Source organism: Telmatherina bonti (assembly GCF_933228915.1).
Source record: "Telmatherina bonti genome assembly, chromosome: 1".
In the NCBI taxonomy this organism is placed as follows: domain Eukaryota; kingdom Metazoa; phylum Chordata; class Actinopteri; order Atheriniformes; family Telmatherinidae; genus Telmatherina; species Telmatherina bonti.
In genome coordinates, this window is record NC_136619.1 from 19036337 (window position 1) to 19053655 (window position 17319).

Here is a 17319-nt window from a genome sequence, read left to right on the forward strand (position 1 = left end):
AAAACTAGCGTCAGACTGGATTTAAAATGCCTCAAATCCCTGGTTTGCCATTTACACAGTCAGGCACTATGAAGGCTCCATCAGAAGCTGTTTACATGTCAATTTTTTTACAGCTGTAATAGACTAATTTTTCCATTTTCTTTTTATAATCTTGGTATAAAATAACTATTTCTTTTAACAAACTTCAGTTTATTCCCAAAATCTGTTACATCTCTGGTGCCATCAGTCAAATTCCACATTTCCCATTTGCAGACAGCTGTGTTCTAACTTATCCTTCATATTCTCACTTGGTACATTCCATTTAGAAGATGGACGAACCAGAGCGTTTTAGAGGGGAAGCCAATACAAAACTGCCTTAAAGTGCAGGGTTGGCAGGTACCAGCTCCAGAACAGCACTGGTTTCAGTTAAATCCCCCTTCAGAACATTGTTTATATTTCTCTTCACCACGAAGTTAACATAATTCATCTACTAGTAATTACAGTATGAACAGCTCATTTAACACCTTTACTCCTTCTGACAGACAAAATTACCACTGACAGGCATGAAAATAAAAATGCAACGGAAGATTTTAGGCCTTGGAGAATACAGAGTGTGATTGGCGTGTTTGTCTAGAGCTGTGTGAGAGAAAAAGACGATTCAGCATAAGTTTAATCACCAATCAGCAGTTAAAGCAAGCTGCATGTGTGTTGTGTTTATCTATATTTCATACAGATTTTATGCTTTTTATATAGTTTTTAACTTCAGCGTCATTTGGCTTCTTTGTTTCTTGGAACAGACAACAAAGGCTTATTAATATTTAGTTGTTTTTGTGAGTAAATATTCACTTTGTCGTAAGTTTCCACTTACATGTTCAGTTTAAACCAGTAACAAGGAGACAAGTAACATTGGACTTAATAAGAAAAGATGACTTATGGACACACTTTTACAAAAAAAGCTGCTCTTGACATCCATGCTTCATATCTGAATGTGGTTCACATAAGCTGCAACAAACAATGCAAACTTGAGGGAAAAACAAAAAACAAACAAACAAACAAAACACTGTAATGTACAGTAGCTATATCCATCAGTCATATTCAACCTATGCTGGTGCAACAGTACTGTCTGATGATCAGTGTGCTTCATATAATTCTTGTTACTTTGGGCTAATGTGTTTTTTTTTGTTTGTTTTTTATTTTTTGTTTTGTTCGTTTGTTTGTTTGATTTTAAGTTTAAATTAAAAAAATGCAAAATATGTGTTTCCAGCTATGCTCCACAACAAATGAAGCACAGTTTACCATAACTTATGGAAATAAGGAATGTCACTGAAATTATAAGACTTATTTATTGTTGAGTTTATGTGAGAACCTCAGTTTGCATCTATCCTTAGTACAACATTGTCCAACATAAGGTGTGCTACAGGCATGATTACATTCTTACAGTTTACAACTTAAGTACTTTACCATCACTAAAATACTGATATTAAAGCAAAACAAAAAGAAAAGAAAAATAGTTACTGAGGACAGTTGTAGTGTGTGGATAAACAAAAAATTTGGACAAATTAATATATCAACGAAGAATTATGCTTCTCAGACTTGATGGCTTTGTGCTGCTTTGCAGGAAAAATGTAAAATGTCTGACCTCCTGTACTGTCTCATCACACTTTGATAAAATGCTGACAAGTATTCATGGTTATTATTATTATTATTATTATTATTATTAATAATAATAATAATAATAATAATAATAATAATAATAATAATAATAATAATGCCTTTACGAAGAGTCTAATTAAATGTGGGTGTAAATCTGGATAATTTGTTGCCTTATCATAAGAACTCACCCTTGGAATAAGGCAACACAAATAAGGAAAGAATAATATGGAAATAACAGTATTTAATATAATAATAATAAGATCAAAATTTCAAACAGTTATCCATAGTTTTGCCATCAAATATGACAAGGTCTGTCATTGCAAATGTAGTGATTTAAAGCAACAGTCCCACTCCACTGAAACATTATAAGGAATGAGAATATAGTTAACATAGGAAATGTCATGCATATTGATGCTTTAAAACATTTTTAAAATGTGCTTATGATTGTACTAGTAAAGTGTGGACCTACACAATGCAGGAATACTGCTAATGTACTGGAAAAGGTTTATGTTGCTGTATAACTTCAGCTGATAACTGTAAATGCATATAAGATGGAAGTACTAAAACTAATGTCAGCACTTTTGCTGTGTTTTGTTTAAAGTAATTCCTAAGTGATTTGGAAAATCAAAAAATCCAAAGCTGAATGTATCTCCAATGTCTTGCAGAAGACTCAAGTAACCATGCCACTAAGGTTCACCTAAAATATTCATTTCATTCCTGTTGCACCTTCCATCATGTGAATTCATCAGATCAAAGTAAACATATGATGAAAGAGATAAAGCACGGATACAGGGAGCATTTTCTAATACTGATAGATGTCAAAGGGGTTCAACGTTAATATTATACACTGCTGTTTGTGAGGATCCTCAGATTTGTCCTACATGCTTAACACAATTTTGCAACAATAATACAGCATGATATTCTACATAAATCCTGTGCAAACATGGTCACTGCTGCTAACATGACATGTCAAATCAAATAGGCACATCATGTTTGTATGTTATGTATGATTTTGGATCACAACACCAATCATACAGTTTGTACTGACCACAATGAAGACAACAAAAACAAAATAAATAAATAAAAATAAGGCAATGATTTACTTGCCGTGACATGATACATAAACAGTGCTTACGTTTTCGACAAGGACTGACATGTTACACACATGGCAATGGAGATGATAAACAAAGACAAGCACATGAGGAGCACTGAAGCTTAATGGGACAGACAGAAACCCTATTCAGTTCAATTAAAACAGCTCTGAGTGAACTTTGGCATCCTAAACTATGTTAAATGCATAATTCACTACAAATCAAAAATATGAAAGATGTCTTCAGTGTCGTGTTTTTGGACACAGAGGTTATTATGCATACTGAACTGAAATCAGATAGTAATAATAAGTATATAGAGATCAATAGATGAGAGTATTGCTTAACTTTACCAATCCTATACATGGCATTATGAAAACCATTGTGATTACAGACATTCAGTGTGAACTGAATAATAGTAAAAAATGTGATGTGAACTCCACACTGCACACCATTCACACGCTGACACAGACCTGCATAAGATAACCATGACATTCACAAACCTATGGAGAAAAAGTCCTGGAGTTCAGAACAAGCTCTTCTCTGCCTTACCTTTCAACGCTGCAATTTCATTTACATTACACACTTGTGTTCTGTTATGTTTGATTAATCCAGACATCTGACTTGTACTCATAAAAATGAAAAAAAAAAAAAAAAAATGGAAATACTTGAAAATTCAATCAACCATTCCTGGTTTTCCTTGTGTTCTTAATGCAAAAGGTGATCTGAAGGGTCAACTGTGATCCCTGTAAGAGGAAATGTGTGTGTATGTGTGTGTGTTTTCTGTATTGTATATGTGAAGAAAGTTGAGGTTTCTATCCAGATGGCTTGGGTCATCTGTGTATTCCCACCAGGTGCTCAAATCAGGTCCTTGATCATAAATCATCTTCTCTTCCTCATATAGATATGAATATAACACTTTATTACTGTTTGTCCTTGACCTTTAGGATGATGTAACAAAATGAACAATAATAATAATAAAAAAAAAAACAACAAAAATGTGAAACCAAAAATTAATTATATTGATAATACTATCCCCCACCCCTCCCCCCAAAAAATGAAAAATGAATGAAAAAAAACAAATTATCAAAAACACAGAAAAGATCGAACAAACTCCAACATCATACAGTTAGAATAAAACCCAAAGGAACAGCAGAGGTTGTAGAAATGTTGTGCTTCTTTAATTTCACTTAGTAAAGTCCTCCACTGGCCTACTTGTGATTTTTAGTTTAAATTCTGTTATATTATATATATATATATATATATATATATATATATATATATATATATATATATATATATATATATATATATATATATACATACATATATATGTATATATATATATATATATATATATATATATATATTAGATAAATGTACACGTATATTCCGCACTGAGGTCCATCTCATGTAGCAAACAGGCTACTAGGGACACCCAGATTCCATAATCTGATTCAGGTGTGTCCTTTTCTCGACCATTGATTTGTTTCTTCATTCATCCATCAGTTTGTTCGTCTCTCTTTGTCCTTCAGGAGCCCTCAATGTCCCAAGGACGGGACAGAAAGGGAGTAGTTTTTGTGGAAAAAAGTTTTCCTTTTTTCCCCCCCTCTTTCTCGCTTACTTTCGCTTTCTTCCTGGAGTCCCTCTTCCCTCATTTTATTCCCTCAGGTCCTATGTCATCTTTGGTAGAGTATCTGACACTTTGGTGTGTCTGGGGAATAGGATGGAGGCGCTGTCAGGACTAGTGGTTAAAGAGAATGGAGGTACACGAAAGGTGTAGTTATAGATGAAAAAGGTTGATGAAGCAGAGGTTAAGGTGACACACTGGCACTGACATGAATGAGGTGATCTGAACACAGTGACTATGTAGGAAATGTTAAATCTCACTGATCGTTACGTATGTTAACCCTAAATACGATATGAGCGTCAGATGGTTATATTGTGGGTAAATATTTAAGGAAAGCAGAGGAGAAGAAATTAGACAAAGACACTGTTTGTCGAAGCTAGAAATATGAAACTGATGCAAGACACTGAGAGATTGAGTGAAGAGGATAGACAATAGAGGAGACAGGTATGCACTGGAAAGGACAGGGAGCGGGGTAGAGAGAGAAGTAAAAGAGCACGAGTCAGGGCAGCGTCTGTCAGCACAGACAGGCGTGGTGCAGTGGGAAGTGCTCATCATCTGTAGAGGAGTGAAAAGAAGCAGGAGAGGCCAAAGGTCAGCCAGCTGGCCAGTGGGCGTGAGCATGATCCTTCAGTCAGAACTATGGGAACAAACAGAAAAAGAATCACATCAGTTTATGCAAGAAAGTTTGCCATCCTCTGATATCCATTAAATGCTTTCATTATTTCCTATAAAAAAAATTCACCAATCTGAGATTATAATTTAGATTACTATATATATATATATATATATATATATATATATATATATATATATATATATATATATATATATATATATATATATATATATATACTATTAGATTATATATATATATATATATATATATATATATACATATATATATACATTATATATATATATATATATATATATATATATATATATATATATATATATATATATATATATATATATATATATATATATATATATATATATATTCTTTCTATATATATTGTCTTGTAGCTAGTCTAGGAACGAGCTCTCCTGGCACACAAAAATACTCTCGTAATGATGGAAAGAACTGAACATTATGTGTGCTGGCAGCTCACAGTGTTAAGTCATTTATTCTAATCCAATACATTTTTGATCTAATTCGGGAACCTTATCTCCACACGATCTGCTGGCTGTCCATTCTGTTTGTTCTCTAAGTTCTCTTAAAACTGCAAAATTTGTATTTGCATTCAACTATGGCCTTTTAAAAAAGACAAAGTGGCTTGGAAAGATTGATTAACAAGGGTTGTCTGCTTCTTGCACAGAAATAGAGTTGGTTTACTATTAAGCCTGATAAATCCCTGCACATGTTCTGTGATGTTTAGTCAGAGGATTTTCAGATCACTGCCTCACATTCAGGCTTTTGTTTTTATTTTATTGCAGTGCATGATTTTTGAGTAATTAAAAAGGCTAAAAACTCTCAGAACAATTATTAGTACCCTTCTCATCTCAGAGAGAAACCCATCTGGAGTTTTTACATTTGCCAATGGCTTCTGTTTTAATTCACATTCCTACAACAGAGTCACTGAGCCTGAGTATCACCATCTTGCAAAGAGTCCAACAAGACCAATGTATGATTTTCTATGTAACTAAGTGGGTCTGTCAGCGGGTTCAGTAAGTTTTTTTTTAAATCAAGATCCAACCTGGAACTTGACCCTCTGCTCGATATGTTTATGCAAACAACGTCAGAGAAAAGGCATAGTGGCCCTGGACTATTCTTGCCAGGCTGTTTTCATTTGGAGCACATATTTTTATTCTAGTAAATGTGGTCTTTGACCTCCCTGCATCTGCAAAAGTATCTACAACTGTCTAGACTTTGTTAAGTTGAAAGGAAGGTAAGCTCATTGTTGTATAATGTAGTTATTTGTGGAGCAACCATAACTTCTAGAAGATCGATTTTCCCCAGAAGGGGGTGGCCCTCATTTAGCCCAATTTTCCAGTGTGCTCGCAATCGTCTCCTTTTCATTGCTCAGAATACTTTCACAGATACTGAAAAAGTGCAAATTCTGCCCTCTTTTGTGAAATAGAGATTAATTCCAACTTTAAAATGTTTATTTGCATAAATACAACTTTTTCTTTTTTTAATTATTTTTCTAATTTTATAAGATAACTTCTTTTTTTAAATAATTGCAGATGCTAATTGGACCTTTGGATTCCTATAAATAAATCCTGAATGTGAACTGATGAGACTCTTATTCCACATCAAAATTGGTCAGAGTTGACTAAACATCCATTTTATTTGCTGCACACAGCAAAAGATTCCTGGTTCGAACACTGATTTCCATGTAAAGTTTCCATGTTCTTCCTTTACATGCACAGCTTCTCTTCAGGAGTCTTTTTTTGTAATCAACCCTGCAAACACACAGAAGTGTGCTAAATGAGTGTGTACCAGCATTCCCATGTAAACTACAGGATTGATCAACTTGTAGTTGTGCACAGAAATGTGTGTAATTTTAAGCACAAATCTTTCCATGCAGGATCACAAAACCTGGTGTTTTGCAGGTGTCACGGGGATCTCAGAAACCTTTTTATTTATTTGGTTTAAATAATAATTACTCAAAAAGTAAACTTTTGTAAAAACTAAAGCGCTCAGGGCTGTGAGCTTGAATGATTTCTAAAGATGCCCGTGACAGACAGGTGAGAACTGATCACCACTGATCTGATGGTATCGCATAATATGTCAAACTCTTTGCTCTGGAGTGAGCGCCATCAGACAATCAGCTGATCTGATCGCTAAGATCATTTTTGATCAGATGCCGCTTTCGAGTTCTGCCTCGATTTAGTATCTGTGTTGCAAAGTTTTATTAACTACTATTCGGATGAACATCCAAGCGCTTTGAAATTACCTGTCCATCACTGCGCTGCATTACACCATCTGTGTTTGATGCATCTTTTCTTTTGATTTCTCTCATACAGTTTCAAACAGATCAATGAAGAGCTGCAATGAGGGTGGAAAGATGCTGGGAATATGTGTGAAAATAAAGTCATGCTAAAGCTCGTTCATCCTGCAAAACATATAAAACCAACCAAAATAAACCGAAGAGGCTGAAGATGGCAGCTCTGTCTTTCTTCAGCTTGCAGATTTAACTCATCTATGTGATGTGTGATGCTTTCTAAAACATTTTTCTTGAATTGTTTTTATAGTTCATTATTGAGCAATTAAATAAATTCTCCCTTTAAAAGAAGATATTGCTTCTTTCTCATCCATCACAGAAACACAAGCCATTTCCATGTGACCTCTGAAGGGATGTGTTGTTGTAATACGTGGCTAAATGAGGGCGTTTCTGAATGCAAATGACCATGAAGAGCCACCAGCAGGCTTATTTAGAACAGATGGGATTTATGAACAGGAAATGCATACCGGTATGTGTATGCATATTTGATAAATCAGGAATTTCTGTACTTACACATCTTTTAAATGGCAGTCCTATGAAAAAAAAATTCTATGCAAAGTAAATGAGGTTGCAGGTATTCCAGCTCCCTTCCACAGTCCACACAAATGCATATTAGTGTTTGTAAATTCTCCTTAGCAGTGATGGTGGTTGTTTGCCGGTCTGTGTTGGCCCCAGGGGCAGTTCTAGGAGCAGAGTTTAGGGGTGCTGAGAAGTCAGGGAGCAGGCCAGTCAGGCAAGATCGTTTTCACTGTTTTGTGCATTTTAACATATTTTTATTTCCTCACTTGTGAAAGAAAAGCAAAAACATTTTGGCAAAATCTGTTATTGAACCATCAAATCTGATAAATGAAAAATGAAAATGAAAAATGAATAAAATCTGAAAAATTATAAATCTGATAATGCTGAACATCTGCAAAACAGGAATCGATTGAAATCAAACGAAACATATTGCAACAGTAACTTCTGGTTTAGGTTAAGAATATGCAATTTATATATGAATATATAATAATATGGGGAGAACACATAACTTTCATGACGAATACATGAAAATTTCGGAAGGGAATGTTTTTCTTTGTCAGCTTAAAAGTTTTGGTTTTGCGTTCTACTGCTCTGCTTTGTTTTACTTGGTTCCTCCTGACCTTGTGCTCTTACTCCTCCTTCATCACTCCTTTTTCATCTCTCCCTCTTTGGACTCACAATCATGCACATTTAGATTATATTCAAGAAGATGAAAAAACAAGATAAATATGACAAAAAATACCATTTAGAATACTAATAAATAAAGTCCTCTTGCTTCTTCTTTCTCTTTACAGTAACCAAACAATGTGCTTTTTATCTAATAAGAGATGTAAAAATTGATACATTGATTCAACTTGCAAAACTATTCTTGGTAGACCATTTAATCTCCACTCTTATCTGAACCTGACTTTAAAAAAAAAAAAAAAAAAAAAAAAAATTCTATTTCCATGATGAGGTTCCATGTCTGTAACACACACACACACACACACACACACACACACACACACACACACACACACACACACACACACACACAACATGAGTTATAATAATAATGGATATCGAACGTTGGCTTTAAAATAATGTTTGCACATGACGCAACAGGTAGCTTCTCTTATTCCAGTTCAAACAGAGCACAGTGGAACTGACCACTGGAATGTTTATTAGCTCAAAAAACTCTGTCTCACTCCTACTGACTAACTTAAAGCATACCCAAAGCTTCAGTGGAGCAAACATGAGGGCTGGTGGTGATAATATGTGTTGGTATTGTGCACTAGCAGTTAAGAATTGTACCAAACATCCTGGTTTAAGCCAGGTACTTGCACCACTCCTGCATGTCAGTCACATAGGTAGGCGGCAGCGCATCGCCCTGTGGAAACGCCTGTGGCTGGCTCTGTGATGTACTGGTCACCTGTCCAGGGTGTCCCCTGCCTCTCACATGCTTGCAGCTTGGATGGGCTCCAAGTGTTTGTAAAACAAACATTGCAAAGTGATGAAAAAGTTGCGCCTATGTTCTAGATTTTCACATGATCTGTTGGCATCACAAGTCTTCCTTTCTATGACCTTTGCCTGCTTTGCAAAATTTTTTTTTTCTTTTTCTTTTTCTTTTTTACAAACCGGGTATTCCTATTATCTCTTACACGCCAGGCATATTATCAATGATAAGTTGTATATTTTCTGTTTTACATGTGTTTATTCTCATCTTAGCTTTAAGGCTGTCTTATAGCATAAAGCTGAGCATATGAACACTGAAGGAAAAAAGCATTTCATAGGAAGAATCATAATTTGATCAGTATCAAACAAAGTTACTGGTGTTAAAAGAGGGAGCAGAGGGGGTGGTTTTGAAAAAGGATCTGTTTCATGACTTCACAAAGAGAAAAAATAATCTGTTTGGGAGGAGAGAATAGACTGAGAGGAAAAAGGAGGTATAAAAAGGATGAATAAAGCTATATATGAGGGGGCGGATGAGTAAACAAGAGAAACAGAGAGATTCACTGTTAAAATCCCACACAATGCCACGGCAGTGCTCACATTGTAATGAGAAAAAGAAGTTGCAATTGATGTCATCACCAATAACTGATGTATCAATTATTTTTCTTTTGCATAAGGTTGTGGCTGTTTTCCGCGCAGCTGGAAGCTACAAATGCACATCTCTTACGTGGTTTCATTTACTTTGTTTAGAATCTCTTTGCAGATTGAAACAACCCCCAGTCAGCTTCTTGAGATCTAAGTTTCTCTTTTGTTCTTCACAATCAAATCTTACACTTCACATTACATATAAGCAGTCTACACGCCTGTTCTCTGCTGTGGTAAAAACACTATAGGCCATCCTATTCTTTTTTATACAGAAAACACAAATGCAGCCTCCTCAGACACACTTCCATAAATAAAATAGTGGGTTTTGTATTAAAAAGATCAATATAATTTTATACCGATGGTCCATCCTCCAGGCACAAAATCAATATCTATAATAATGGTTAGATCTGTATGCAACACAGAAAACAGAAATCACACACACACGCGCACAAACACACTCCTATTGTACTGTATTTGGTCAACAATTGAAGTGGGACACAGTGTTCTACATATCTCTGACTACCTCTCTCTGCCTGGCCTTTAACCCACCATAAAGGGCAGTGCAGGCAATAATTCATTCTGGCATTTCACCATACATATATTTTCTTTTGACATACATGTTTTCATTCACACATCCATTTGTCTTGCATATGAACACATTTCTGGCCTTACATCAACGAAAAAGGACCAGGCTTTTCTATCAACAGACATATTCTTGTTTTTCTGTTATCTCTCTTTTGTCCTTAATGACACAAGCAAGGTGACATAGTCGGGATTCATTGGGGGAAGACATGTATGCTCCAAACTATAACAGTGGTAGCAATCGATCTCACAAACAGGACCTGAGATTTATGTCAGGAAGACAACTAATAATGAATTAGAAGCATGCCACTCAACAATAGAATTTGTATTGTACAAATAAAAAGTGTTGTATAATCTGAGTGCACCTAAACCAAAAGCCAGCATCTCAAGATGTTATTTTTACCACCTTTGAATTGATTGAGCGAATATGAAACTGGGTATTCAATAGTTCAGATTCTAAAGACTCCCTGAAGAACTATAAAGTATTTCTCTTTCATTTCAATCTAAATGAAACCCTTAAAAACAAATTGAAGAACCAAACATGGTTCATCTTTAAACAGGATCAGTCAAATATGACTATCTCGTCTAAGTTTAGCTTTCAAGATTAATAAACTGAAGACTTTATGATTTACTGAACGTCACACGAAATGTTGTGACATCTGCTGCTTTACTTTTTCCTTTTTTTCTGAAAAGTCATTACTTTTCTTCATGTAGATCATATGTTTCAAGCCTTTAAGAGATAAGATGGTTGATGACTTAGTGAAAACAAACTGATAAAACAGCAATGTAGAATAGAAAAAGTGAATATGATTTAAAAACAGACATTAAGAAAATCAGCTCATCTTCATCCACCTTTTTACTGCAAGCACACATCTGAGCCAGGTGGAGCCCTGTGATATGTGCAGGTGGGGTTGCACTAAATAAGTCAGAGGCAATCATCCTTCATTTAGCATAACAGTCCCCTGTGGGTGCACATCGTTAACCTGATGTTGATGTCTGCATATGAGTATGTGAGAAAGCTCATGCTGCTGTTTCACTTTTAAACTGGAGTGCATGCTTTACCCTAAGTTTAGGTTCCATGTTCAGATTACTAATTAACCATAAATAATTATTATTAACACCTTCAGAGCAGTGTTGCATCATTTCATGTTTTAAATTGCAATGGCTAAAGTAAAAAGATTGCAAATTGACAAAAACAAGGCTACAAGTTTATTCACATAAAGTGCAAAACCTTAAACATGGGCTTCAAACCACAGGGCAACTATTTCAGATGCAAACACTGCATATCCACGGATCACAGATACGAACAAATGATCCACAAACAGAAAGTTAGGATTAACACATGGCCTTCTTTCTCAGTAGACATTAAGTGAGCTCAGCTTGCATAGGAAACCTACTCATGGCAGAGCCTTCACAGTTCAATGGCCACTTGCACACAAGCAGTTTTTCCACTCCACTGCGGCTGTTTCACTATGATAGTCAGCTAATCCTGCCTTGTGAGCATGTACTAGCTGCAACGGAAAAAGAAGAAAAATATGTAAAACAGAAAGCAAAGTTATCTAAGTAGAGTTGAGCTTGACAGCAGCATAAATGGCACGGATGATGTCCACTAAAAACACCAGCTTGTGCATTTAAGCTTGTGAGTACTTTGAGTTGATGCTTTGACGAGAAATTCCTTCATCTGAATAATACAACTAGTCTTACCTACTATTCTGCTTTTTCGTGTGAGATTCAGGGTTCATCAGTAGTGTCATCTGAAAATGTGCAGTAACACCACTGCAACACTCTGGCATGAACTTTGGACTAAAGTTAAACCAGTTCAATTTTAGTCATTTAAGACACAATCTGATAGACAACTGTATGATATCCTGTAAGAAGCTTCATTCTTTTATATTTTCATTCTACAAGTGTGCGTGCCTTGAAATGTAGCTGGATGTCTGTATAATCCTTGCTTTGGCTTGCTGAATCTATTGAGCTAAACTCTGCACTTAAGACAAATGCATTGTGTCTGTTACAGCTGCAAAGACTCGAGTCGCCTGCTTGATAATTACCCATCTGCCTGCACTGTATGTGTCTGCCTGCACGAAAGCCGTAGGATACACATGCACGCACGCACACACGCACACTGAGAGTTCATGTGCTTTCGTCTTCCTGTTTACAGCTTCATTTATGATTTACTCCATCCGCTAGGGTTGTGACATACACATATATGTTAGATCGCATCAAACACACACACATTCATACACAGGCATCTCACACACATGGTTTCAGAAGGTAAAAAGAGTTTGTTAATAATTCATTGGAGTATGTGTTTTTTGCTGTTTTGAGTCAATTTCATGGCTAATATTTTCTTTGTAGTATATTCTTGCAAAAGTTAAAAAGCCCTTTAGAGTCTCCGTACGTGTTGCTGAATAAAATCTGGCTTGATGCCTTGACATTCAGTGCACACACAACATCCACTGGATTTCTGTTTTGCAGTTTCTTCTCTGTTGCTCTATTTAAGTATTTCTTTCTGTTTTCACAGATTATTGGTGCTTTTAGGTTTTTATATCTGAATTAAGGATCTTGGGATCACACTAATGTCTGCAAACATAAAGACAATCCAAATCCAATCCAACATCCATTTTATACAATTAAATATGACTCAATGATGTGGAAATCCTATAAACTACATCCCTACAGGCGACAGAAAGCCATGCACAATTTAAAGCTAAGTTATTTGGATAATTCATTACTTCCTTTAATGCAAATTACACTTGTTATGAAGGGTTTATGATTAAACATAGCAACTACAAGCTTGGAATATTACCTTGGCGTAAAGTAGCAGCAACTTCCCCACGTTTTCTTTTTTTTCCAAAATTTGGACGACATTAAGTTGATTTTATGTATCACTTGATTTGGAGTGGAAATCAAAATAACTTAAGGAAAATAGGAAAGGGATCATGTTTAGGTCATATATATATATATATATATATATATATATATATATATATATATATATATATGAATATATAAATGGCTTATTTTTCTAAGACTGTGACAGTTATGCTACAATTTAAAGGGGAAATATACCGCAAAATCTCTGATTACTCTAATGATATGTGGTATAACATGAAAAAAAAACAAAGGAAAAAAAAAAGTGAGATATTCTGCAAGGAGAATTTGGCAGCTTTCTGGCCAAAGAAAATAACAGCTTTCTGGGTTTTCTCTTTTTTTTAATGCATCTACCCTATTTTCCTAATAACTGTTTTTAACAAACACTGTCACTTCTGTATCTCTCCTAAGGCAGAAGTAACAGAAGCTTATAAAGGTGACGAACACAATGCAGACACATGCGCATATCAAAGGAAAAAGAGCTCAGAAAATAAAAGGTGAATAAACAGCATATCATAAAGATAAATGTTCAAGAGGCAGGTGTGGTGCAGAGTAGATGTACAGGATGAAAATAAAGCGATGAAACAGGGATGTTAATGAAACAATAGAAGCTGAGGAAGGACCTCAAATGAGGATTTTAGGAAGCACTGGTGTTGGCGCCCTGTGCTGTCCACTTATTGGCCTCCACCCTTTGTTTTCAATCAGTCATGTCCAGTGATGTAGTGGTCCCTCAAGAAGTGGGTATACTCTCAATTTTTTGCCCTTAAAAAATAAGAGTGTCAGCAGTTGTCTTGCTGCTAGACATATAAACATTTTTATTATGGTCAGGCTAACATGAATGCAGCTGCTGGCTAACTGCACCATTGTGGATTTGGTATCATTAGCTGAGCTGCTGGTAGACGTATATTTATGGGAATATTTTTAAATGTAAAAGCAGAATCCCAGATGCTTTAGAAGTGGGTATACTCAATGCTGACTGTAAAAGAAGTGGGTATACTCTGTATACCCGCGTATACCCTGGACTACACCGCTGGTCATGTCTTTTCTTACAAACTCAGTTCAGCTTGAAACACTTTGGGTCAATTTTCCTCACTTTTGTTCTTAAGCTTAATAGTAAGTGTATGAAATGGTCAGCTAAATAAAATATATTATACATCCCTTGCGGATTCTTCAAGACTCAGAAAGCCTCTCCTTCAGAGTAAACAAGTGTTTATTTGTTTGCAATGCACTTTTTACTAGAAATACTATCTTACCTGTCTTACCTGCATTGGCTACGGTTTCGTCTTCCTTGCACTTTCCTATGGTGATGGACACGTCGTCAATGGCAATATCTCCCTCAAAATTCTGTCCTCGAATTCCTTCAAAAACGATCTGTTTGGCAAATAAAGACAGAGACAAATGTCACATGAGTATGTCAGCTAAAAGAAACTTCAGCTCAAGGAACAGCCTTGATTTTAATGGACAATGCAATTTTTTGTCTGTTTCTTACTCTGAAAGTCAAAAGCCAATGGCATGCCATGATTTTACTTTCCACACCTTGATAGGCGAATGAAAAATTGTAAACATGTAGAATAATAATCAAATCTCAATTAATGCAAATGAGTCTTTATATTCTGTAGTTGTGCTATGAAAGTGAAAATAAAAATTAGGTGAAATGATCTAAAAAAAGTCAATTTAAGGTATTATCTAGAAAATATTAAATGTTTTTAATCCAGATTTGTTGTAAATAATTAGACCAATTCAACCACCAGTGACATGTTCTGTGTACTCTTTGAAGCAACAAAAGTCCTCAGCAGTCCACCCCCATGCTTAACAGATGAACTTTTCCTCCTTTTGTGACTCCAAAGATTCAGTTGACTTTTTATCTATTTATGTATGTATTTATTTATTTATTTAATGTTTTCACCAGTGAATCTGGCTTGGTATTCAGTTAATTTGGAAACTGGTTTATTTGAAAACGTGTAATTCATGCCTCTTTTGAGTGAGGATGTTAGAGATGTGAAAGGGGTGCAGCCCAAATGACCTAAGGAGCTGAAGAAAACTTGTATCTTCCACAATAGCATGAAGAGGTGTAAAATAAATGTTCGGTGGGGTGCTTCTTCTCTAAAGGCATTTCAAGGAAAAGAAAACATCCAAAAATGCTAAAAGGTTAACAGTCTCTGGTTGGAGTGGCTGGGAGGATGTTTAAGTATGTGTATTTTAAAGTCCCACTTGGTTCTCAAGACTTTAACTTTGCCTTCATTATCATGCAGATTAAAGAAATGACCAATCACAGTGCGACAGTATCTTTGTTTATGTGTTTTGCCTTGCCTGTCAATCTGAAGTGCCAATGTGAAGACACAGTTTGAAGATTTTAGTGGCCTTCTCAGATAATAACTTTGAAAAAGGCATAGCTAACAGACTTTTAAAGTTATATCTAGTACCCTGAAAAATCACCCGAGCTTAAATGTTTTCAAAATGCAGCTCAAGTATTTATATGAAAAAAAAAAAAAAGTAAATATAGTTTCTTGTAGCACTTCTGAATAACATCAATTTTGACAATGCAAATAGAACATATGTATAAATTATATTTAGAAGTAATAATCTAATACCATAACTTTTGGATCCATAACAGCAAAACCAAAGACCATTTTCATCTGAAAACTTCCCCATTTTTTGCCACCAGCCATCTGGTTGTGACTGACAGCCTAATTACTGCAGTGTACCAAGGCACCAAAAGCCCATTGCACCCAGCTAATCAAAAAAACAAGCATATTTAGCTTGGCATCTGAGGATGAAGAAAGTTACAAACAAGGAAACTTTTTTTTACTCTGAAATGTCAACAACAGCAACCCTCACAAACTATACTGCATTGGACTTCAAAGTGTTTAATCATCTGCTCTATAAGACACCAAATTACCTGTCATGCAATCAAGGTTTTTAGATCTGTAGTAGTATTTCATTTGTTAACTGGTACCCCCCCAAATATGCTCTATACACAAGCTCAGTGCATCAATTGGGTCATAGTTAAAAAAATATATTTCCAATTGAGTGATCCCCACTCTGCCCTGCCAGTTATACTTATACCAAAACACTTAACCTTAAAGTTATCCAAAACAACAGAGAAAGAAACAGGTGTAAAGGTGTGGAAGGATATCATGCTGAAGGAAAACCCATCTGCACTTTACCTTCACACCATGTCTGTATATCTACAGTTCAGGTTCACAAGAGAGCGAGCAGGTGCAAGCATGGAGGGGTGACAAATATGCATGACTGGCTTCATTTTACAAGCTCCATCTGTTAAAGGCAACATGCTGTGGTTAAGGGACAGACCTGCCATCAATTTGTGTGTAAATATATCAGCCCAGAGCAATCCTGGGTTCAATTAACCTGTTTCTGACCCACCAAGGAGAAAAATTTGACCTAACGCCATATCAGCTCTAAGTGAATGAATAGTGGAGAATGGCTGAACTAACAGCATGTTGACCATATCTCACCTGTGTTTTAATCTGTCACTGTTGTGGTGTTGGTGCCTAACAGCAATGTCAAGTTGAAGTATCAAAGAGAAATTCATGGGGCAGATACCAATAACCTATTCATTGCCAAAGACAAGAAGCAGCATGCCTGCTAGCTTGTAAATTTCATTCACCTCTGAAAGTTACTTTAAGGGTCCCTTTAGCCCACCTCTTCTCTTCAGCTCAAAAAAAATAAATAAATAAATAAATAAAATAAAAATGTATATATATATATATATATATATATATATATATATATATATATATATATATATATATATATATATATATATATATACATACACACACACACACATACATTGAGAAGTGCACCGGCACCCTTTGCATTTCATTTATATTCTGGTGTGTCACCCACTGTTCTATTCTGTTATATTATTCTTAATTACAGTAAAGGGAAAAGGAAAAAAAAAACACATTTCCAACTCTGCTGTCTAGTTTAATTCCAGATTGGGAAA

At 35.4% G+C, this 17319-nt stretch overlaps 1 protein-coding gene across 1 annotated transcript in view; it reads right to left on the bottom strand.

Annotated features, from left to right (window-relative positions):
* Window positions 1-4901: 4901 nt before the first annotated feature.
* Window positions 4902-17319, bottom strand: part of mdga1 (MAM domain containing glycosylphosphatidylinositol anchor 1) — a gene marked incomplete at its 3' end in the record, with an annotated part of 212544 nt that continues 200126 nt past the window's right edge. Inside the window, exons 17-18 of the mRNA XM_079250525.1 lie at window positions 14612-14720; window positions 4902-4987 (exon numbers count right to left, since the gene is read on the bottom strand). Of these exons, the coding sequence (XP_079106651.1) occupies window positions 4902-4987; window positions 14612-14720 (195 nt within the window). The remainder of the gene's footprint in view (window positions 4988-14611; window positions 14721-17319) is intronic.